The 25,938-nt window shown below is 31.9% G+C and overlaps 3 protein-coding genes across 3 annotated transcripts; 1 reads left to right on the forward strand and 2 right to left on the reverse strand.

The window, feature by feature from the left end:
• Positions 1-3,320: 3,320 nt before the first annotated feature.
• LOC145563985 (beta-glucosidase 24-like) lies at positions 3,321-16,116 on the forward strand. Its single transcript, XM_081624356.1, has 11 exons — positions 3,321-3,629; positions 4,973-5,077; positions 11,071-11,146; positions 11,950-12,030; positions 12,225-12,312; positions 12,539-12,755; positions 12,898-13,013; positions 15,056-15,267; positions 15,362-15,499; positions 15,656-15,800; positions 15,926-16,116. The coding sequence occupies exons 1-11, from the start codon at positions 3,321-3,323 to the stop codon at positions 16,113-16,115; spliced, it is 1,677 nt and encodes a 558-aa protein (XP_081480482.1). The 3' UTR covers position 16,116.
• Positions 16,117-17,161: 1,045 nt separating this feature from the next.
• On the reverse strand, positions 17,162-17,719 carry LOC145565267 (uncharacterized). Its single transcript, XM_081625326.1, has one exon. It carries the CDS (start codon positions 17,717-17,719, stop codon positions 17,162-17,164), a length of 558 nt encoding a protein of 185 aa, XP_081481452.1.
• Positions 17,720-21,981: 4,262 nt separating this feature from the next.
• On the reverse strand, positions 21,982-25,011 carry LOC145563986 (cation/H(+) antiporter 2-like). The gene is made up of 4 exons (XM_081624358.1): positions 24,859-25,011; positions 23,495-24,493; positions 22,412-23,328; positions 21,982-22,249 (listed from the first exon to the last, which is right to left on the reverse strand). Exons 1-4 carry the CDS (start codon positions 25,009-25,011, stop codon positions 21,982-21,984), a joined length of 2,337 nt encoding a protein of 778 aa, XP_081480484.1.
• Positions 25,012-25,938: the final 927 nt, after the last annotated feature.

Genomic DNA, 25,938 nt, shown 5'->3' on the forward strand with positions numbered 1-25,938 from the left:
TCGTGATATTCACAACGTTTTTGACTGAAATTTTTCCTGAGTGTGAGCCTCTCCAGAATATGAGATCTTCCACACCCGAGTCTTTATAGACTTTATGAGAAGCAATTAATTTCATAACATGTGAGGGAAGCAAATTTGCGAATAAATCCCACTTCCATTCTCCTTCGGTAGACCACATTTCATCAATAATTACTCCATCAATAGCATCCGGAACAGGGCCTGTAGCTAAATCTCGGAGAGGGGTTTCGGTTGCCCAGTAGTGATCCCAGAATAAGGTTCTTCGACCATTGCCAATTGCTACGCTCGACCCTTTTTTAATTCAGTGAGCACTCACAGTGATTCCTTGCCAAACGTTTGACATATTATTGGTGGGTGTGAACATATCAATGTCACACCTACCCTTGCAATATTTCGCTCTGAGAACTCTAGACCATAGAGCATCCGGCTCCGAAAGGACCCTCCATCCAAGCTTTGTAAGAAAAGTAGAGTTGAGCTGCTGAGCTGAATGAATACCAAGTCCACCCTTGTCCTTCGATGGCTATAATGTCTCCCAAGAGAGGAGATGGATGCAATTGTGCTCTTCTATGCCACCCCATATAAACCGATGCGTTTTTTTTATCTATCTCATCACAAATTCCGCGAGGAATCTTGGCCATTTGCATAGAGTAGTTCGCCATGGTAGTGATAGTAGACTTAGCAAGGGTGACTCTTCCCGCAAGGGAGAGATACTTAGTTTTCCAACCAGTAAGCCTTATATCAATTTTTTCACAAATATGAGCAAAAGTTGCCTTCATGACTCTACTGGTAAGCGTGGGCATCCCAAGATAAAGCCCTAAGTCAGCTGTTGCTTCCATCCCTAGCGCTTGGCTAATAGAAGTTGCATCCGATTGTGGTACATTATGGGAGAAGTTAACCCGAGATTTGGGAAGACTTTCACGTTGACCTAAGGCTGCACAATATCTATCTAGGCAATCTTTTAGAACAAGAGCTTGGTCAATAGAAGCTTCAGCAAATAGTACCAAATCGTCAGCAAAAAGAAGGTTGGAAAGTAACGCCCCTGGAGGTATGAAGGCTTTAATTGTCAATACTTATATTATATTTTCTGTATTGCTCGGATTATATTATACGAAGTATATAAGTAATAGAGTAGAGATAATTAGTACTCTCTCCGTCCCCGAAAAAACGACCCTTTTGGGTTGATTTCGCAGGTATTAAGAAAGTTAAATAAAAAGAAGTAAAAGTATATCGGAAAGATAAATTTACATGGGGTTTGTTACAAAATAGAGAGATAAAGTATTAAAAGTACATGAAAAAACAAAATTTTATATGGGAAAGCTAATTTTCCACAAATATTGTTGTAAATTGGTGGGTATTTCAATGCAAATGGGTCGATCATTTTGGGATTAAAATTAGGCCAAAAAGGTAGAACTTTTGGGGACGGAGGGTAGAGGCGGATCCAACGGGGGTTCAGGGGGTTCAACTGAACCTTGTTAGATCCGGAAAAAAAAAAAGGATTTTTATTAAAAAAAAAAACAGAAAACTATATAAATAATATTTGAAATAAATATGTAAAACATTAGGCTTGTAGCTCAGTTGGATAGATTACTCTAGAGTTGGACAACAGGTCTCGGGTTTGAGTCTGATAGGACGTAATTTTAGGGTTTTTTTTTTTTTTTTTTTTTTTTTTTTTTTTTTTTTTTTTTTTTTTTTATAAATTTTTTTCCCTTAAACTGTAACTTTCGTTCTCTTTCTTTTCTCAATTCTCTAACTTTCTTTCTCTTTCTTCTCTCGCTCTTTTTTTTTCTTCAGTTTCTTAAGTATTTTAATATGTTTTGTAATTTATACTTGTTTAAATTGTAGATTGTTAATCTTTTTTTCTATTAAGTGTTAATCTGTTTTTTTTTTAATCTGTTTTTGAGTATTTCAATTTCTTAATTGTTAATATGTTGATTGTTTTGTAACTTTTGTTGATTTGTTAACTTAAATGAATAAATGGGCAGTAGATATGTTTTTTGTATGAAAACTCGAACAATGCTTTTGTAATTGGAACGTTTCCAAAGTATGAAAACTCGAAAAATGCTTTTGTAATTTGTATCTTTTTAATGTATTGTATTTTGACATTTAATCAAAGTTATGCATTATTGTATCGGATCATTTTATTTTGCAATTTTATTGAAATTTGGACTTATTTTGTGGTGTACTTGTGTATTGGTATTTATTTGAACACTCTATTTTATACTTGAATACCCAATTTATATCCGTGCATTTGGATATTGGGTGTTTGATGAAGTTCGAACCCCCTAGGTACAATTCCTGGATCCGCCACTGACGGAGGGAGTACCATAAAAGTGATTTTGTGCAGCGTGTGGTTCCTACAGGCATGTGTACCTTGCATCATAGAGCTGTTTTGCGAAAAGAACATACTATACAAATGTAAAGAACGTAAAGATGTAATGAAAAGAACATACTATTAAAATATAAAGAACATATACCTAAAGTAAAAGGAACATATTTGCACAAAAAAAGAGTGAAAAGAATATATGTTCATGTTCTTTGATTGTCAATGCAATGTAATTTTATTTGTGTATAATGTTCATTGCTTATTGTATATTGTTCTTTGAATTTTGTCTTAAAATTATGGTGGATATATATAAATCATGTTCATTACATAATATTTTCATGTTCTTTATTAATATTACAGATGTTTTTTAAATATTAAAAAAAAATGGATGTTCTTTACAAAACAGCTGCATGTTTTTTATAAAATAACTATATGTTATTTATTAAATAGCTAGATGTTCTTTCCGCGTTTTTTGTCTGTACCAAGCAAGATAAAGGCTGATGCACCTTACAATTTTCAGATTTTGTGTTGATTAAACGCCAAAAACTATATTATCAATATTTTAGTTTTATTATTGTCATTTGCTAATAATATAAAATCATAAAAGTACCAAAGTTGGAAAACAGGATGATTAGGTAGACTTTGCAAAAGTTGTATAAAAAGTCTTATTTACCCCTTCTACTGCATTATTAAACGGAGTACAAACCTCCATTTAGAATTCCTCGCAATTTTCATTATAAAGAAGTCAAGAAAATACATAATCGACCCACAAATGTAGCTAAGATAAATAATTAATAAATATGTATCGTATTAACCAAATGAACATGAAAACACGTGATTGCAATCAGATCATATCCCTATGACAAGTTAACAACTCATCCTATTATTTTACTCCGTATTGACCAAATTTGGCTATAAATAGAAACCTTTCTGAATCTCCTAAACACACCTATTTTCTTTACACAAAACACTAAACAAAATGGCCCTTTCTTATTCAGGAGCATCAATGAGTGCTGCACCATCCAATTACCAAAGGCATACTAAGTTTCCCACATTTTTAGGGGCTAACAAGTATTACACTAATCAAATAAATGTGCTTGCTAATAGAGGGTCACACTATAAGGTGGCCTCACCTTCTTCTCTCACTGTGAGTAGTAAGAAGTTGGAACCATCAAAGGTTGTTTTGGTTGATGGTTTTGAACCTGCGTCCCTCAACCCACCTACAGATTTAAAACGATCTGACTTTCCTTCTTACTTCAAATTTGGTGCCTCCACTTCGGCTCTTCAGGTCTTTTTCTCACTCGGCCTTATTATTATATTGCAAAACTTAATGTATACTTGTCTATTTGTATATAATATATTCTATTTGTATATAATATATTCTTTTTGCTCCTAAAGTCAAATTAATCTCACTTTAAATCTTGATACAACCTCTGTTTTATTTGTTAGTCCCATTTAAAATATTTTGACTATTAAAAATTAGAGAGTATATTATTAATATCTATTTTTTTTTAAATTTTTGTTAGTGTGAGATTAAAGATATTTACGATCAAAGATTATTTGCATCGATATACATAAATGAGACTAATAATATGAATGTAAGGAGTACTATTTTTTTCTTTTTCTTTTTTCGATTTGTTTTACAACATTCTCTCTCTCTCAAGTGATACAATTTGTGGAATTTAAATAGAAAATATAAACTAATAAACTTGTCAAATTTTACCTAACATCTTACCCTTTCCACTTAGAGTTTAAAGGGTCGTTTGGTTTATTAGGGAAGTGAAAATTCCCATGAAATTACAATTTGTAGGAATTAAATTTCTTTATCAAAATCATGGGAATTCATGAAATATGTTTGGTTAAAAATGGAGAAAGTAAATTCCCATAGGAATTGTAACTTACCAAAGGGGGGGGGGGGTTGGGTAAGTTAATTCCCATATTTTGAGGGAAGTCAAAATTTCCATAAATTGGCATTACCCTCATTTTTACTTTTTGGTGTCAACCAAACAATAAGTCCAAAATGAAATTCATGGGAATTTTGAATGCCCACAAGAAATTAAGCCTACTAAACAACACCTAAATAATACTTCGTAGTGTTTGACTCTTGTGACGTTAGATAACTAAAAAATACATCCTCTCCGTTTCATAATGTTATTCTCATATAAAATCAATCACATAAATATAAGAAAAGAAGAATATTTGGAATTTAACGTTAAAATACAAAATAATTCATAAATAGTTTACCTTATTTAAGTTTTTATTTTTTATTTTATTTTTTATTTTTTTTTATTTTATTTTTTCTTTTGAGGGGAAAGCATAAGTCATAATTACATAATTCAAAGTAGAGATTTCCTTATTTAGAAATATCTACTCATATTGAATATGTTTTAATTTATTAAACTCATGGTAATTTTAAAATCTGACAACAAAAAATTGAAAATACATTTTTCTTACTTCTTGTTTTTGGTTTTTTGTATTTTTCTTTAAAAAAAAACAGAAAATTAAAAACAAAATCGATGTCAAACAAACCCTTAATTTTTAGTATTTGTTTGTTTTTTTTTAAATAAGATTATTATCCTTTAGACTGTAAGCAAATTTTTATTTTATTTTTTTATTTTTTTTGCATTATAGATCGAGGGATCAGGCACTGAAGGTGAAAGAGGAGAAAGCACGTGGGACTTCATGATTCAGGCAGACAAAGGAGGGAAAGGAGTAGATTCTTACAATATGTACTTGGTAAATTTATTACAAAAGATCTTGCATGGACCTGGTCCACAATAAAATTATTGTGGACCTTATAGTCTCACGTGCAAGCAACAATACAGGCAGCCCGTTTTATTCTTCTCAGTCCATATACAAAACAGCCCACCTTGTTCCTACCCAACAATAAACCTCTATACGAAAACCATAGCAACGCTAAAGCTGCAAAATTCATCAATGGAAGAATCGATCTCTACGAATTGCTGAATTCATCAATGGAACAACAATATTATGTTGCTATCAATCTCAACAAATCAATTCAATATATTTCAGATTATTCGCAAATTACAATTGAAGATCTCAAAACAACGGACCCGAACAGCATGAGGTTGATGATTTTGAAGAAGACGAACCAGAGGATTGGATAACGATAATCTTCAATTGAGTGCTATTTCTACTGTAACTGATGGTGATCGAATGCTATTTGATTGCGTTTGGGTGATTTGATTAGATTTAGGATGACGATATTCAACATATTGTTTTGTGGTTTTGATTTGATTTAATTTTTTATTTATTTTGAAAAAGATGATAGACATATTGTGTAATTGATCTAATTTGGCTTCATTTTTTTTTTTTCTTCAAATTCTGTTTTTTTTGCTCGAAATTAGGGCTTACAAACCTTAATTTATTTTGGTTTGGTATACGCATCCTTGGGTGTGTGTGTGTGTGTTGCCTCGAGTGGGTGCTGCTGTTTGGTTTGGTGCGTTCTGTTTTTTAGCGTTCTGTTTTGGTTTAGTTTGCGTGTGTGTTGCGTGCTTTGGTGGGTTTGTTGCTTAGTGTTGCTGCGTGCTTTGGTGCGTGTGTGGGTTCTGTTGCGTGGTATTATGTGTTTGCAGCACTGCGTGATGTATTTTTGGTGTGTGTGTGGCTGCGTGTTTTGTTGCGTGGTGTTGTGTGTTTGCATCACTACGTGGTGTAGTTTTGGTGCGGTGTGGTGCTGAGGAGTGCTGTGCTGTGTTGGTGTGTTGTGCTGTGCTCGCTGTGGTTATGTGCGCATGTGTTGGTGTGTTGCTAGGTGCTGTGTGCTGTTGTGCACATTCTTGGCAGCATATTGTGTTGGTGTTGTGGTATTTTCTTGTGGTGTGGTGCGTGTGTTGTGTGTGTCACACCTCTCTTGTTTGATTGTTTTGCTCGTAGCTGTGTGCAACGGAGTATTATAAATCTAATAAAAGTCACTATGGTTATTTTGACATTAACGTTGCTATCCTAAGGGTCACTATGCATACGGCATACCTAATTAATTGTGTTTCGTATATGATGAGTTTGAAAATTGAAAGGATTGTTATTGTGAAAGAATCAATAATGTAACAAACGTGAGTGATGTTCTTCTGAGAAAGTGTTGTCATGGTTCTCAATTTTGTTGTGACTTGTGAGTTGTGACCCTTATTTAAATATATATTGACCTCTTATATGTATATAGTGACCTCTTATATATATATAGTGATCCTTATATTTAAATATAGTTATGGTTATACATAGTGACATTTATTTAAACATAGTAACCCTTATTTAAACATATAGTGACCCTTATTTAAAATATTATCAAGTCATATTTATACATGTATACAGTGAGTCAGTGACTCTTATTTAAAATGTTATCAACCCATATTTATACATGCCTATAGTGAGTCAGTGACTCTTATTTAAATATAGTCATAGACTCATAGTTATACATAATGACCTTTATTTGAATATAGTGACCTCATTTTAATATATAGTGACCTTTATTTAAATATAGTCATATATAATTATCGTATTTTTACAACATATTATTGAAATTATCTTTACATAGCCTATGTAGGATTCGAACCTACATCATTGTGCATCTGCACACTGCTCTACCAATTGAGCTAATAGGCTTTACTATTAAAAAACAATTTTCACTATTTTCCAACGAGATATAACATGATTACACAAATAGCTAATAGGCCTAACACCATGTCATAATTGTCAATTATCATATCTAAATAGCTTAAAACCAACTTGTAGCTATTTTGATTTCATAAATAATCCAAAATACATCATTAATTTCTTTTTCCCTATTTTTTATGCTTCATCAACACAATATGGAGTAACACATTATACAAAGAAGTACATGTTCATTTACAACTTTTAAAACTCTTCATCAAAGTCATAATAAGCAACAGAGCACTTCCTTGGTAAGCAACAGAGCAGCACCAACAAACAAGTCAGCTTGCCCAATCTTATCATACATGCACCATAACCCCTTTTAACAACACCACACTCACATCCCTCCATTCAACCAAACAGCAGTAGCAAAATTCTTAATCTCCACCTCGTCAACAACAAAAATTAATCATAATAATTGACCATATTATTATCTACTTCAACTAATAATTGAGCAAAATTCTTAACCTGCCCTTCTAAATCATAGTTACCCTATTATCTCCTTCAACTAATAATTGACCAAATTTCAAAAAATTGAAAAAAAAACATACAGTGACCCTTCGTATTATCATCCAAATCCTCACTTTCAACAATAATTACGCGAAATCAAAAACCCTAATTAAATAGCTAATGTATAAACATAAAACAATGAGATTCAATTTAAGTATAAATCAACATAAATTGATCAAATTGAAACCCTAATCGTTAATACTACATAAAATTCAAGCGAAAATCCCAAAAGAGCTTCAATTCAAGAAGAACAACAACATAATAAGCTTAAAAAGTTCAATAATCAACTCAAAAATAAGAAATTTACCGCAGTTATGTCCATAGTCGGAATTTGCCGAAGAAACGAAGGCCGTCTTCCTCTAAAATGTTCCATTGCCTCTAGTTATCACCATTGAAGAAGAGGCTAAGAGGTCTTGAAATGTAGAGAGAGAATAACTCATATGGGCGAGCTTCGAAGAGAGAGAAAATGGACCTTTGAAGAGAGAAGATGGAGCTTGAAATTTGGAAGTTCATGTGAAGAGAGAGAAAGCAAAAGATAATGAAATAATTTTGTAGCTTGTTTGAATTTCCAAAACAATTAACCCATTCTATTCCTTACACACGTGACAGGTACTTGGTCCACAATTATTTATTGTGGACCAGGTTCATTTAAGAATTTTTAAATTTATTATACTAGCTTAAATTTTGTTCCGTGTATGTAATGAAAACTGTAAAATCAATCGTGCATTTTCAATTTTAACCAGCCAAAAAGAAAAAAAAATAACAAAAACTTTCAATTTAAATTAACTAGAGTGTACCCGTGCAGAATGCACAGAATATATAAGAAAAAATATATTTAAAATATGAAAAGTTGATTTTGATGTTGTAATTAGACTTGAGTTGTAATGGTCGATTTTGGATTCGTCGGTTCTGTTGAACCATAATTAGCTGTGTTGGATTGAGTATTAATAATCTTATTAATAATGTGCTGACACGTGCTGTGCTATGCTGAAATATGATATTCTATGCTTTGCTAGAAGCTCCAAAAATAGGTTTTTTATTTTATTTTATTTTTATTTTTATTTTTATGTCGGTGGCCATGCAATGCTATTATGGGGTTTACTTTTTCAAAGTTATAGAGGTTACCCGTTTAGTGTTATAGGGGTTACTCGGTTAGTGTCATATGAGTTAGTGTCTTGCTCTAGAAGTTGCATACATTGTTCTGTTGCAACTTGCAAGTAGTTATTTGCTGAGGCCAGATGCACAAAAACGTGTTGTGTATTTTTTTTTAATGATTAAAGATGTGGAAAATGTTTGGAGGGTAGTTCCTAAAAAATGCATAATTGTAGGGTTGGGAATTTAGAGTACTATAGTGAATTGTTGATAAAGGAAATGTATACTCGTGCTAATGCATGACATATATTATACTATGTACCAAAAAAAATACTCATAAAACAAAGTGAAATGTTAGTACGTAGTGTTTAAAAAAAAATGAAATGTTGGGGATTTTGAGTGCTATAGTGAATTGTTGATAAAGGAATTGTATACTTGTGCTAATGCATGTCATATGTTATACTAAATACCAAAAAAAAAAAAAAAAAAAAAAAAAAAAAAAAAAAAAAAAAAAAAAATCAAAGTGAAATGTTAGTAGTAGTCCCTTTGGAAAAAAAAAAAAGAAATAGTGAATGGGTAGTTATTGATTTAAATTTTTTTTTTTTAAAAAAAAAAAGGAATGGGATGGGATTGGTAGTTAATTTTATCTTTTTTAAAAAAAAAAAAAATCTAAATGCATGAGAGTTAAGGGATGAGGTTTTGGAGGCTCCTCATTCACTGACTCTGCAATTATATATTAGATTTGTACCCATACAAAAAACGTTAATTTATTAGTGCATTAGACTTTATATAAAAAAAAATAAGAAAATAAAGTTATGGATAATGAGGTTAATACTCATACGATATACTCTCCCTTCTTTAAATTGACACTTTTGACGCTTTCCAAAAAAAAAAAATAATAATTTTGACACTTTTGACTGATAAAACATTTAAAGCAAATTAATTAATTTTTTATTTTTTTTATTTTTTATTTTTTTTATTTTTTATTTTACTATGTGATAGTTATAATCAATTTATTTAATTAATAGTTACCATATACTATATATGAAATTTGTTAATATTATTGCTAAAGGACTAAGGGCCTGTTCACTTCATCTTAATTTCACTTCAGTTCAGGTCAGCTCCAATCAGTTCAATTCAGTTTAGTTCAGTTCAATTCAGCTCCTAATTTCCTTCTCTCATAAAATATTCATTTTATCAACTCAGCTCAATTCAGTTCAGTTTAGTTCAGCTTAGTTCAGTAAATGTGAACATGCCCTTTACTAAAAGCCATATATATAATCCAATTTGTTATCTTAACTCATTAAAAAGTGCTCTAAACAAGTTTACGTATCACATAACGCTCTTTTCAAATAATTGATAGTTTAATTTCATTTGCTTAAAAGTAAAGATTTATAAGATTTGAACCCTCGATCATCCTCAAAGTAAAAATTTAAAGAGTTAACCAGTGAGCTACTGTTATTTTAGATATTATTATTCAAAATAAATATTTAATCTAAATTATGACATTAATGTTTTCTCTTGGAGTTATCGTCCGAGCCTAAAAAATTATATAGAAATCAAGTACGCACATTTAATTTAGGGTAATGCTATATGCAGCCCTTCGGGCTACATATAAGTATTAAATATACTTTCTTTTTTAGTATTAAGTTGGGAATTTATCAATAATTTATGAGTAAATCGGTATAATAAATATTTATTTATTGTCAATTCTTTCCATTTTTAGCTTCTTATATGTAGCCCTAAGGGCTGCATATATCTTTTTCCTTTAATTAATCAATCATTAATTGTGTATGCTTAAAAACACCTTTCAATATACAATCACTTGAATACATAATACTCACAACCTAATCAGAATGTTAATCAAAGCACAAGAATAATGTTTACCAATATTTCAATTAGGATCTTACTAACAAGCACCCTAAGGTGTTAGATAACAATTTTTATACAAAAAAAAATTCTAAAATAACACTTAGCATTAATTTTGGAATGCATGTCAAAATCACACACTGACCTATGTAATTATTGTTTATTAATATAATATTTATACTTTTAATCATCTCATTTAACGTCCTAACGTGTCTGATAGTTTTTTTAGCCTTTTCCTTTTATCTCATTGCCTATTTATAATAAAATCATGTATATATAGTTTAAGTAACTTAAAAAAGACTAAAAGATACCTCAAATTGGCTGAAAATTATCCTGAACCTGTTTGATTTACACTAATATATTATTGTAAACCTAGTGTATACAATAATTTCTGTTTAATTATTTTTAAAAAGATTAAAAGTTACCTCAAATTGCCTGAAAATTTTCCTGAATTTATTCGATTTACACTAATATTATTATAAACCTAATGTATACAATAGCTGGTTTTTTTTTTTTTGGGTATAAACGATAATTTACACTCATATATGTATCTTGACCTTCTATTATATATTTGTATTTGTACATTGCAGGAAGATATAGAGCTATTGAAAGCAATGGGAATGAATTCTTATCGTTTTTCCATCGCTTGGCCTAGGATACTCCCTAGTAATTTTCCTCCTCACCTTTTTGGATTGTTGGTAACTTTCTTTTTTTTGTATAAAGCTGCACATTTAGTTTAGGAAAATTTGTTAAAAAACATCTTATAAAAACCAAATTTTGTTGAAAATCATCTTATAATTTTTTTTTTGTCAAAATACACCTGTTTTAAAAAAAAATGTCAAGGCACACCTGTTTTAAAAATTTTTTTTGTTAAGTCCCACCATTTTTTCGTGTTCCGACTAATTACTTACATTTCCGGCGTTGACTAATATGTGCACCTCACATGACCCACTTAACTCTACTTTTTTTTTATTTTTCCCCCCTTTCCCTCCATTAATTTCCCTCTTCGTCAATCCTCTTCATCATATTTTGGTTTTTATAGCATTTTATATAATTGCACGGAAACGTAAATGACGAAAGGGGAATGAATGAAGGGAAAGGGGGGGGGGGGGGAAATAATAGAAGAGTGGGGTTAAGTAGGTCACGTAAGGTGCACATGCTAATCAACGCCGGAAATGTCAATCGATAGTCGAAATCTGAAAAGTGGTGGGATTCAACAAAAAAAATTTTGAAACAGGTGTGTTTTGACAAAAAAAAATTTATAAGATGGTTTTCAACAAAATTTGGTTTTTATAGGATGGTTTTCAACAAAATTTGGTTTTTATAGGATGGTTTTCAACAAATTTTCCTTTAGTTTAAGAAAATGTTGTGATGAATCAAGCAATATTCGTTGCTATACGAAGAACATGTAAAGTGTATGACCATATATTATTTGAAATTATTTATAAGTTATGTTTAATTTTATTCAGAGGGTTCTGAAGAAGATCGTCCAATCAATCATGAAGGAATTGATTTCTACAACAAATTCATTGATGCTTTGATAGCAGAAGGTATTTACAAGTTTAAGATCAGCTATATATCTTTTTATTTACGATCATTTTTATCCTTGGATTTATTTTTATCGAAAATTGATATCTTGACCAACCTCTTTGGTAATGGTGTCTAATGCTACGAATTTATATCAATACTCATTATGAATTACGGAGTATCTTACTTTACAAATTCTTTTTAACAACATTTACAGGAATTGAGCCCGTCATCACATTATTCCACTTCGATCTTCCTGTTGCTCTTCAGGAAAAGTATCATGGCTTCATGAACAGTCAAATAGTGTAAGCTATCGTTCCAATATATATTGATCAGATTAAAACAAACACCAATGGTGTGTTTGCCACAATGCCACATTACTATATCTTCACTAGTTGTCATGCCACGTGTTTAAAGTTTAAAGTATACTATCAACATGACAACTGATTTGAAGTTGAGATAGTAATCATTCATTTTTAACCCGCCAATCGTATTTACCATTAGACTGCTATGTCATATTTTTTTCAACAGGGAGGACTTCAAGAAGTATGCTGATATTTGTTTTGCCAACTTTGGTGATCGAGTAAAGTTCTGGTCAACAATTAATGAACCCTATGTGTTTGGGTCATTTGGGTACAAACAGAGTTTGCCTGACGATGGTAAGAGTGATCTTGGCCCATTTGTCGCCACTCACAATATTATCTTAGCTCATGCTGCTGCTGCTCAAATCTACCATGACAAGTACCAGGTACTTGTAAAATTTACTTAGCTTCTTCACATGTCGTGCCTTTCCTTAAAAAAAAAAAAAAATCGAGCTATGAATTTGATATGATACACTTCGTATATCTCTAGCTAATACTCCGTATTATTTAATTTTCTTGTTTTAATACGTAGCGCAAAAAGGCAAAATTGGAATTTCACTGCCATGTAAATGGTATGAACCTCACTCAACCAATCCTACCGATGTGGTCGCTGCCCAGAAACAATTGGACTTCATGTTGGGTTGGTAAGTTACATATAAAACACCCTAAAGTATACGGAGTAATAAACTTATCCATATAATAACGTGTTTATGAGAAGGTACTAGAATTAAGCTCGTAACCCATATATATGGGTGAAGCAAAGCAAGAGGCTCACGTCAAAGAAGAAATCAAATTTTTTTTTTTTTTTTTTTTTTTTTTTGACACAAAGAAGAAATCAAATTTAATTAATCCACAAATGAGTAATTAAATACTCCCTTCATTTTTAAATACTTGCTCCACTTTTCTTTTTCAAGTGTTTTTAAATACTTCTCCATTTCCTTATTTGAAACTTTTTACAATATTTAATTAATTTCTTTTATCTATTGGACCCACTATTAATCATATTTTATTAATTTCATGTTCTCTCTCCTCCAATTCTCTCTACTATTTTTGCTTTTTACAATTTTTTTACTGTTCCACCTACCCACAACCTCCATATTTTATTACTTTCTCCAATTTCTCCTAAAACTCCGCGCATGGAGAAATTGAGCAAGTATTTAAAAACGGAGGGACTATAAAATTAACACTACTTTTTTCGTGGTAGAAGGTATGCCAATTGTATTGATACAATAATTGAAGGGTTGGTTTTAGCAAAATTATTGTAATAGAAAGGTCATATTTCCTCCGTTTTTTTAGTTGACATCGTTTGACTTTTACACTATTCATAAATTACACATTGACTAGCTTTTGTGATTTATAGCTACGATAAAACTGTTGGATTTTTTTGCCATCGAGATAGTTGCTTTGTTGTCACTAAAAATCTAAAAAATCCAACAAAAACATAGTCAAGTGGGATCTTGTTTGAATCGTCTCAACGTCTATTTTATTAATATCCACTTTTTATAATTTTACAATGTCAAGAATTAGAGATATTAATTGTTAAAATAGTGCGTTGGCAAGCGTGATAATAAAATGATGTCAACTAAATAAAAACGGAGGTAGTATTTGTTATGGAGTAGAAAACAAGATTTGTGCCCGTGCAAGGCACGATTTCACATTATTAATTTGTGATATAATATAAAAATGAGGCAAATTTTTGGAATAAACAAATGTAATTCATATAAGAACGATGAAATAATAAGGCAAAATATTTTTAAACTACAATTAAGAAAAAAATAAAGTTATTTTTTATTAGTTCGTTCTATTAAAAATAGTATACATTGTATTACATTAATGAGATGCATATTATTCTAAATAAAACTATTAATGTAGATGGTTGTATTAGTTTTAATTAATGAATTAATTTAGTTCTAAAAAAAAAAAAAAAAAGAAAAACTATACAATGTACTTTCAAAAAATAAGTTAAGTAGAATAATTTTTTTAAAAAAAACTTAAAGTTGACATCATACATTATTTTGACAGGAATGTTTTTAATGATAGCTTGACATAGGTTCAAAATTTTACTAATAGTTAAAAGATTTTTTGAGGGATAAAAAAAAGTTATAAGTTGATAAAATCATTACAAAAATATTTAACAGAAAATTAACTCAATTATTATTTCATAAGATTTCAAATAAAACACCATGAATAGAAATGTTTTTTTTTTTTTTTTTTCAATTGAACTCCATTATCGTACAACTATATAATGGTAATTTAAATGTTAATATTGTATTTCTGGCTCCATTATTTTATACACTCCACCATATTTCAACCTTTTAAATTATAACTTATTCTCCCATGATTAAAAGGTCTCACAATCTTGTGAAACTATTTTAAGTAAATAAAACATGAAATAAAAGGGATACAATTATTATAAGGAAAATATATAAAATTACGAATAATATATTCCTTTATTATAGTTGTATTATACAAATTTTCCAAAATAAAAGATTTTTCATTAAAAGAAAGAGGACATTTTGGAGGAAAAAAACAGCACTATAAATGACACCTCGGTTTTAGTACTCTGTATTATGTTATTGATGATACTTCATGCTAACGTAGTACCTAGAATTAATGTCCTTTTTTCATATATTATTGAAAGTAATAACAGTCCCTAATGTAAATTCTTCTTAAATAATGGATTAAGGTACATGGACCCATTTGTTAATGGCGATTATCCAGAGTCTATGAAGGAGTCTATAAGAGAACTCCCTAAATTTACCAGCAAGCAAAAGTCGATGTTGAAAAAGTCATGCGACTTCATTGGTATCAATTATTACACAGCGAGATTTGGCAAGCAAACTACCAAAGTAGATTTAATGAAAGGGACGGTCAGTGTCGAGTACACTTCTGAATTAGGTGCTTAAACATTTACTGTATCTGTCTCTAAGCTCTTTGAACATCAAACATGGTTTCTTGTATTGAAGTCATTATCGTGTTACTCTTAATGCAGTGAATGCAGATGGAACTTTAATTGGAGAACAATCGGAAGGACAGGAGGGTATCTATGTAAACCCTGCCGGTCTAAGGAACTTGCTTCTTTACATTACAGAAAAATATGATAAGCCTGAACTTTATATAACCGAGAATGGTGAGTTTAGTTGACATGTAATTTTTTCCGTCTTTGCTCAATCAGATAAGTATATATCTTTAGTACCATTTGAAATCAAAATAGATTGGGTAATTTTTGTGAATAAAGTAAGAATATACTTGTATATGCTAACATGTTTATATATAACGCATACAGGTGTTCCTGCAAAGCCTAAAATCACAGGTTCTATTCTGAATTCAATCAAGGAAGGAAAAATTGGAGAGGTGAAAGCTGCACTTTTCGATGACAAGAGAATCTCACATGTCGAAGATCACCTTACTGCAATTCGTGAGGCTAAAAAGTGAGCAACATTTTCTATTCCATTGTTTATTTTTAACATAACTATGAAGTATTAGTTTGATTTTAATAGGTACAAAATAAACTCGAAAGCAATGACTAAAGATTATTGCATATGTTTGAGTGCAGACAAGGGGCAGACGTGAGAGGATACTTTGTATGGACACTTATGGATAATATGGAAGTGGGAGAAGGGTATGATGTTCGCTTTGGTCTCAACTATACAGATTACTATGACAACCTCAAAAGATACCCGAAGAAGTCTGCAAAATGGTTTACTAATTTCCTCGCGACACCTCCCAAGAAGAACACACTCTAGAGCTATTATGGTGCTGTTATTTGCAGTTGTCTTGTGCTGGAATGTTCTTAATCGTCTGGATCATACATTCTTTTACGCTGCATAGATTATTTACTGATTTCCTCACGGTAACACCCAATAAGAAAGCTATTTGGTCATAATGTTGCAAGTGTTTTGTTCTAAACTGATCTCAATTGTTTAGATCTTATTTATGTCCTTTTTCTTTATTAATTCTAATCCTTTTGACTTTCCTTACATATATGGGAGGAGTCTACGACACTCATCTACATAGCAACAGTTCTCTAATTACAACTTTAATCATTTTCATTTCACCAAAAAAAAAAAAAATAACTTTTATCATTTTCCTCTACCTTTGCATTCATGTATGCTTTCATTTCTAGCTAGTTACATACTACGGAGTATTATTTCCCATTGTTGGACTTCTTGTGATTTTCGATACAAATATATACGCATAATTTAGTACTGTGTTATTCGACCATTTGAAATATTTTTACTTATATATTGAGGGAATAAATATATTTTTAATATATAAATAGAGCGTTGAAACAGATTTGTAAAAGTCTACCCCGACCTACATAATAAAATTTTCCAAATAGGAAATGAAAATCATTTATTTGACATTTGTAAATGGACAGTCCAAGATTAATTCATCTTCTAAACGAGTAATCACCACCTTCTGCCTTTCACCCAAAATTTCGCACCATGTTGCTATATAAACAATTGATCATTTTTTTTTTAGACGGGAAACAGTCACTTAACATTAAGCACTAGCAGCATCAAGTACAATAATAGCGTTTACATCACTAGGAACTTCTTCAATCCAAACACGCAATTCAACGTAATTTTTGCTAATGTGAGCTAGCTAGTGAGCAGCTTCGTTTCCCTTCCTTCCAATGTGAGCAGCCTCGAAAAAGGAGCAGGGCTTTGCGAGGCGGATAATGTCAGCTACAATACGCCCAAAGTAGGAGTGCTCCTGTTTCCTGCTGTTCAAGTGCTGAATTAATTTCAAGTTGTCAGACTCAAGTGTGATCTTGGTGAGGCCTGCTTCAATAGCAATCCCAATTCCCAAGGCTGTGTCTAGCAGCCATGGCCTCTGCTATATCAACCCCAGGGCAGCCTCTAATCTTGTGGCAGGTAGCAAGCATCACATCCCCACAGCGATCTCGAACAACTCCACCCACACCAATGTCTGTTTCACCGAAGATCGTAGCATCCGTATTTAACTTGTAAAAACCAGTAGCAGGGGGTGACCAGCTCTGAGGAGCCACGCTTCTGCTAATCAACTCAGAAGGAAGAGTGGAGTTGGCCTTGTCATACTCACCAATGATGCCTATAGCCTTTCTCAATACTTCAGTCATTTGAACATCTTTTTTCTCAAATATCCACAAGTTTCTTCTCAGCCAAATACCCCAAAGTAAACTCCAAAAATTGTCCCACCACAATTTATCTTTAATCACCTCCCCCTTTGCTTTCACCCAAGACAGAAAGGATTGGGGATTATCCTCATGCACAATCATTCTCAAAGGGGACAGATACCACAAAGCTTTGGCAGCATTGCACTGGAGCAAAGCATGGGCAGTCGTCTCAGGCGCTTCACCACACATAGGACAAACATCATCATCATAGATACCCCCTTTTTTTTTTCAGATTACATCTCACAGGGATGGCATTTTGGAGAGCTCTCCATCCAAAATAATGACTTCAATTTAACACTTTAAATAAAAACAAGCTAAGAGATACACATTATGAGTGTACCATATAAAAAATTAGAAGAGAATAAAAAAAAAAAAAATCAAGAGCAAACTTTTAATTGTCAAAAGTAATACAAATTTTGAACAATCCGTCAAAAACAAGTCAAATTTTTAATTATTTTTTAATAATACAAATTTTGAGGGGTATCCGCTTTAAAGAAGTTAAAACCGATTAGTTACCTCATGAACAAGTTATATGGAACACATGACATTGTATTATTTTGTTAAAACTATTAAGCAACTTTATAAGATAAATAAAAAAATTAATCGGCTAAATAAGTTGTAGGTAAAATAACTTATTTAAAGCGGATATCCCTCAAAGTTTGTATTATTTAGAAATAATTAAAAGATTGACTTGTTTTTAGCGGACTGATTAAAGTTTGTATTATTTTTGACAATTTTTCCTTTTATTTTTTATAGGGAGTAAGAACAGTTGAAGATATACATTTATGTGAAAGAAGTAGAGCAGTTATTATAGGGTAGTTATGATTAGAGGTGTTCATAAATCGGTCCGGACCGAACCACCTTGGACCGACCTCGGACCAGAAAAAATCGGTCCGGTCTTCGAGTTTAGAAATTTATTTTCCGGTTTTCGGTCCGGTCCAAAACCCTATAAAAATCGGTCTTGGACTGAACTGCTTTTTTATTAAAAATATGCGTGAAACCTTAAATAATAGTTAAGATTATCCTTAATAAGCTTTGAAAGCTTTAAATTTATGAGCTTTTTTGTACTAAATATACAAAAAAAAAAAAAACATTAAAGTGTAGATTTTTCTTTACTTTTTTCGGTCCGGTCCGGGTTTTAGATCGATTCTTTCGGTCTGGTCCGGGTTTGGTCCTAGCTAGCTTAATCGGTTCGGTTTTCGGTTCTTAAAATTTTAATTTTCGGTCTTAGGTCTGGTCCGAGTCAGTCTGGCCTGGTCCGGTCTTGGATCGATGAACAACCCTAGTTATGATAGGGTTTTTATTTTTTATTTTATATTTTTACAATAATGGTTTATGTTTATAGGTTTTTTTTTTAAAAAAAAAATATGTTTATGGGTAGTTATGATAGGATAGTTTTTTTTTTTTTTTAAAATAATTTTTAATTGTAGGTAAATAATGTAATTTTTAAAAAGTAGAAGGGTATTTTAGGAAAAACAAAATTTATCAACGAATAAGTCCTTTCTTTTTATATAGTACTATAGATTAGCTTTAGGGTAAAAACACTTACAATTCTTACACAGTATTGGCCATTGGGAAGAAGTGAAGATGTGTGAAATTGGGAAGAAGTGCATATCTCTTGTATAGAATTGGCAACTTGGAATTTCTACTAGTACTATGTGAATAGGAAATAACATATCTTCGTTGTAAGACATACATAAGTTGGCAGTGTGTTAGGCCTTGTTTGGTTCACCTTATTTGTGTTTATCTGAATTTATTTGATCTGGTCTGATTTGATCTGATCTGAATGTCAAATTTGACCAAACTTTAACATTAAATATACGATAATGTATACGGAAAAAATATATCACGTGGGATCTTGTTAGATTCGTAATAATGTGTGTTTTATTAATATGCAATAGATATTTAGCGATAGAAAAAATGCACATAAAACGATGATCTGATCTGAATTTATTTTTTCTGTTCTGAACTTATTTTTTCTGATCTGAACTTAATTTTTCTGAAATAAGTAAAAATAAGGTGAACTAAACAAAGCCTTAGTCTAACGGAAGCTTATACTGCTGGATAATCAATATCGAGTAATTTGGGTCAAAATCTGATGAAGCCAAGAGATCACCCACGTTGCCAAGTTTTGGGTATACTTCCCAATCACTCATCCCAGTTGTTATGGGTGAATTACATACGGTGTCCCCCATACCCAACTATGAAAAATTGGTACATATTTATATTTATACTTGTCTATTAAAAAGCGTTCTCAATACAAGATATATGCCACATATCACCTTTCACGTGTAATAGAAGTATGTCACATCACCATAATATGTCACATCATCCATTTTACTATAAACATGTTTCAATGGCAATAAAAATGTTTGTCACAAGACCAATAACAAATGAATATGTGTTCTTACCAACTTTGTTATCTTTTAATCATGTTTCATGTTTAATTATAATACACTAAATACTTTCATTTGTACAAAACAACAATTTACTGGTTTGAGAGTATTTATTTAGGGGCTATTCACATTTACTGAATTGAGCTGAATTAAACTGAACTGAACTGAACCAATTGGAGCTGAACTGAACTGAATAGAGCTGAAATGAATATTTTATGAGAGAAGGAAATTAGGAGCTGAACTGAACTGAATTGATTGAAGCTGAGCTGAACTGAAATTAAGCTAAAATGAACAGACCCTTAGTTTCAGTAGTTATTATTGTTCACCTATTTTATGTAATTATATATTTTACTAGTTCGCCCCGGTATATTATAAATTTATAGTTTGATCAAAATTAATCAAAGAAGGTTGATGTTAACAATATTTAATTTATAAGTGAATGAAAATATAATAATCTATATTATCTTTCATTAATATATATACTCCATATAAGATATGACAAATTTAATTGGGAGGTTATACATATGATGATGATATGAAGATTTTTCATGTAAATTAAACATTATTATAGAGAATTTAAACCATGTCAATGAAGAGTTTTTCAAAGTAACTATACATTATTATTACACTTCAATGTGGTGAGAGAACTATGATGACATATATGTTGACACATGGCGCACATGTGGCATCAAATCATAAAAAAAGGTGACATATGACATTAGTATGTTATGTCCTCATGAGTTTTAATAATATTATAGATTATTTTTTTTAGATAAATGATTTTATGGCTCAAATAGTATTTATTGATATTCAAAGTAAAATTCAGTGCATCGCCCGGGTCACATACTAGTTGTGTAGATTAATTTAGAGTATTAAAGATTAATATCATGTTAGTTTTTCTTAATAAGCATTGGTCTAAGTCCAGGGATCGAGCATTGGTACCACCTCTCTTTCTTTCTTCTCTCTAAAAAAACGCAAATTAATTGAAGCAGTGCCTTGATCTGGCATGATTCATTTACATCAATTGGTTGACGGTTACTTCGGTCGGGATGAGGGGATCCGGAAGGGAGCCGTGGCATTGTTGGTGGGGGTCGGGGTGGTCATGTGTGGAGTTGGTTTTTTAATTTGTAATTTTATAAAATTTTTAGTTTTATAGTTTTTTTTTAAAAAAAAAATTTCAACCAATAACGTGCTGACACGTGTTTTCGGTTGAAACCATTTTGAGCAAATGATCCCTAAAGTTCTGATTATTTCAAAATAATTTATAATTGGAATTTTTTTTATGCGAACGGATAAAAGTTGGGATTATTTTTACCAAATTTTCCTTTTAAATATCAATCGATCTATTGTTTTGTTATTGAAGATAGTAGTTAAAATAAAGTTGCAAAGTTTGACCTTAAAACGTAACAACATTTTTGGTCAAAGGCGACATTATTAATTGAGAATTAATTAATCAGTTAAATAATTTGTTATCACCACTGGCCTTTGGCTCAAATTTTCTAAGCACAATGCTACTTCATGCAACCATGTATCGTAGAAAGTAAAAGATTGAACAATTGGTAACTTGGTATTGAGAGTTGATGACAACCAATTTAAAACTTCACATAAAATTTGATTCAAGAAAAATAAAATACTCATAATACTAACATTTCCAGGCTACCTATAATGATATCAATTCTTTTATAAATTTCTATAAGTATCAAGAGTTCCAAGCTAGTAATAATGTTGTACTCGAATTGAGTCTAAGTAAGGCAGAAAAAAGTGCAAAAACTAGCAACTCTAATTGATTCCTAACTAAACTACATTGACCTATCTGATAAATATCTAGCTAATGTCTAAACAAATATATTCTCAGTCTTGACCAAGACAACAACACAGCTAAAAGATTGGTTGAATTATTCACCACATAATCAAGAGATGGTTGTTAGACTATAATATCTGCAATAGTGAGTCAAGAACTCAATATATGTACGAATGTACACCTCGTGACTTGGAGTCTTTACTTGAACATAAGAAGTAACAAATCTTCATCATAAGATATACACAAGTTGTCAGTCAGTCTAATGGAGGCTTATATTGTTGGATAATCAATATTGAGCAATTCGGGTCAAATTCCGATGAAGCCAAGAGATCACCCACATTGCCAAGTTCCGGGCATTCTTCCCAATCACTCATCCCAGTAGTTATGGGTGAATTCCGGCGTCCCCCATTCCCAACTACAAACAATTGGTACATATTGATAATGTCTCTCAAGGCAGTCGCTGTTTGAGCTCCATTCCTCACATGCTTCTCTATGTATGCCACTTGACCAGAAGTAACATACCTAATAACCAAATATTGCCAAAATAAATACACAATTAATCGCCTTCATGCTTTAAATTTACATGTGTGCATATGGGTAATATGTCTAATGTCTATAATGAAGGTCATGTCATGATGAATAAGATGAAAAAAAATAAAATCATAAAGCTTCTACACACAATACCTGTTGTAGAAATTCTCTAGAAAGGCATCGTCGGCCTCATCTTGAGCTCCACGACTTGGCATTGCCATTAATATTTGCTCATTATCATGTGATGCAATATTGATCCTCTCTGGAGTATTTTCATTCGAAGATGTTTGGAGAAACCTAATGACAGTGAGGTTCATGCCGAGATGCATTGCAATGTATGTACTAAGAGACAATGCTTCACGATCATCAGGTCCACCAAAAAACAAAGCTGCAACATGTGGCTCTGAGTTTAAATTAGCTGATTGCGAGGACCCCATAAGTCCACGATCAACAAGAATGGCAACTGTGCAAGGGGCATGGCGTAGCACTCTTTGATTAGTTGTTCGTATACCCTCCTTACCGCTTTCCATTTTTCCATCTATTCTCTGATGTTTATGAAAAGGGAGGATTAGAATTGATGCTCGCAAATCTTCAGCTACGTCACACACATCCTCAAACATTTTTGATATGGATGAGACAACCTTCAATTGGCGAATAAATATTCCCGTCTCATGTATGAAGTCATCTACACCATCATTAATCTCCACTGCATCATTTCCACCATAGGTATCATCATCACTTAGTTCATCATCCTCTAACTGGTGATACATCTTACTTGTTCTCTTCTTTGGAAGAAGCTCAACCAAGTGCATAAGGTAGGCACATAACGGTAAATCTTTAGACCAATTTAACCATCCGATAACTTTGACCATAGTTGAAACATTACGAGGACCATGAACACATGCCAGCACCCGTAGCTCTGTTTCTGGATTTTGTTGCTCAAGGGGTACTGCCCTATAAGCGAAGGTATGACTGTCCTTCAAAATAATAAAAGTAATGGCGATTCCTGAAATTAGCGTATTCAAGACTATTGTTATTAACATTACCTCAACGAAGTTATTATTCCAATCCTGCAGGATAGTCAAAGTGAAGATCAATTGATGCAACATTAATATTAGATTCACAAGAAATCTATGTATAATGAATTTAAGAAACTTTAAACAATTTTGTCAAAACGATACATGTATATTATGAGTATAATTAAGTATCATCTGTCTTATGAGCAGGTATGCTTACAGTTTTCAATCTAATAGCGCTTAAGATTATGACGTCAAAGTGACCTTTAAGATTAAGTAGCAAACCAAGAACAATCCCTTCTTTCAATGGAATCTTTAACCGATGACAAGCAATGAGAGTGCCCAAAATCTTGCCACCAATGCTTAACAATAAAACCACCACAATGCCTATCAAATTCTTAGGGATAGCAGCATCTTCGACGTTAGCTTGAAAACCAGTGTAGCCAAAGTAAATAGGGAGCACAAAGGTATACACAGAATAAGATAACTTGTGGCTCATTGTTCGAGCAGTTTTTCCTTTGCGAGGGAAAGTCATTCCAAGAACCAATGCAGCTAACAGGCTATTAGCAGAACCCCATCTATCTACAACACTTGCACTAAGAAGGACTAAAAGAAACAAAGGGGCAATTTGGGTATTTTTTAGATACTGACTATCAGGACTTAACTTGTTAAGCAAAATGGCTATATGTCTCACTACGAAGCTAACAACGGCTGTGAAAAGCAAAGACCAAATCCATTCTCCCCACTTAAATCCACGACCTTCAACAGTCTTCATAACTAGACCCCCGCATAATATACAAGCGATATCATTAACCAATGAAGCACATACAGCTAAACGGCCAAAGTCAGAAGTTCCTAGCTTTAATTCGGCTATAAAGCGAATAACAAGAGGAGAGGCCGAGTTAGCTACTGCTAACATAAAAAGAAACATAAACGATGGAAAACTTTCATGTTTCTTTATAAAAAATTGAAACATCAAGTATGAGATAGCTCCAGCAATGAGAATACATGGCAATGCAGCAGCAAATGCAACAATACTCGCAGCACGTAGGTGACGCTTCATATAAGATATATCTAGCTCAAGACCAATTAGAAATACAACACACGTTCTACCAAAAAACGCCAACACGTTATAGTAGTCAGATGAGTTCGAACGGAGGAGGTATTTTTCAAATGGCTTTATCTTAGCCAAAAGTGATTGATTAATCAACAACCCAGCCTGTTTTAAGAAAATTAGCATTAATTATTCTTAGAATCAATAATTACTACTCCGGCTAAAAACAGCTACCTCCTTTAAGGGTTATTTGCAACTTTGGAATTTTTTATATCTAACAAATAATACCCTAAAGTTGCAGATAAGCATTAACGGAGGTAATGTTATTTTTATCTAGCAACATCCAACACCAAAATCTATTACTAAGATTTTTGTCCTTTTTTTTTTCCCTAATTAGATATAGAATATATTAGTAAGCCTGAAATACGTTTCTGCCTCAAAAAAAAAAAAAAAAAAAAAAACGTTTTAAAAATTGCACAAATGTAATGACTAAAATACAAAAAGATTAAGAGGAAATAGAATGGACGTACAGTAATTTGAGGAATAGGCGTTGGAATGCCTATAGACTTAACACCAATTTGAAGAAGGTGAGAAACAGAAAGAAGTAGGGATGCCTGCAAACCCATTGCTATTACTGGGTTAAACAAGTCATTTCCACATAATACTTTTCGTGTAACATCCATTTTCTAGTTTTTTCCCACAATTTATCAATCTTTTACTAGTTTTAATTTTTATTAAAGATGAATAAAAATGGCTATAAAATTGAATTTGTAACAACAATGCTTAAAATTGATGAGAGTATTGGGAATCCCTTTTCTCCCATCTTCTTGTATAATTCCAGCGGCCAAGTGTGTCGACAAATTTTGAAAAGTATGATAATTTTAGGTGTTATTGACATTGAAGATGGGGCTAGTTGGAGAGAGAAAGGTTTGGTTTTGCATGCTTATTTTTCTTTTCATTCTTTTCTGTTTTCTATTCAATTGCCTTTTTTTTTTTTTTTTTTTTTTTTTTTTTTTTTTTTTTTTGTGTGTGTATCTTTGATGGAAAGCCAACCTTTTAGGAATTTATTTAGGAAAACCCTTCAAAATCAATTCCACTCCTACACTTTTAATTACTTGCATTTTTTTGTTATGATATAAACAACTCATAATCACATTAAATATATTTTAAAAGTATTATTATATTGTTCAAATATATGACAAAATTATGCATTGATCAATACTCCTAGGGATGTCACTGGGGTGGGTCAAGTAAGAGACCCGCCCCAGTGGGGCAAGGATGGGTCTCGGTTTGGCGGGTGGTGGGGCAGGGATGGGGATGAAAACCATACCCGCCATGGATGATGGGGCGGGGGTGGATTTTAGGTTGTACCCGCCATATCCCCGCCTCATACCCACATCTATATATCTTTTAAAGCAAAATTATATCTTTTATACTATTTTATAAAATATTTATGTAAATAAAATATTAATTATAATACTTTGTAATATACTTACATTATAAACAAAAAAAATGTGTAATATTAAGAATATTTTTTTTAATGTAATCTATATTAATTATGTAGGATTGTGTATTTGAAAGGTGGAGATTAGGTGGGTCTTGTGTGGGGA

Source organism: Chenopodium album, chromosome 10, assembly GCF_948465745.1.
Source record: "Chenopodium album chromosome 10, dcCheAlbu1.1, whole genome shotgun sequence".
Taxonomy (NCBI): domain Eukaryota; kingdom Viridiplantae; phylum Streptophyta; class Magnoliopsida; order Caryophyllales; family Amaranthaceae; genus Chenopodium; species Chenopodium album.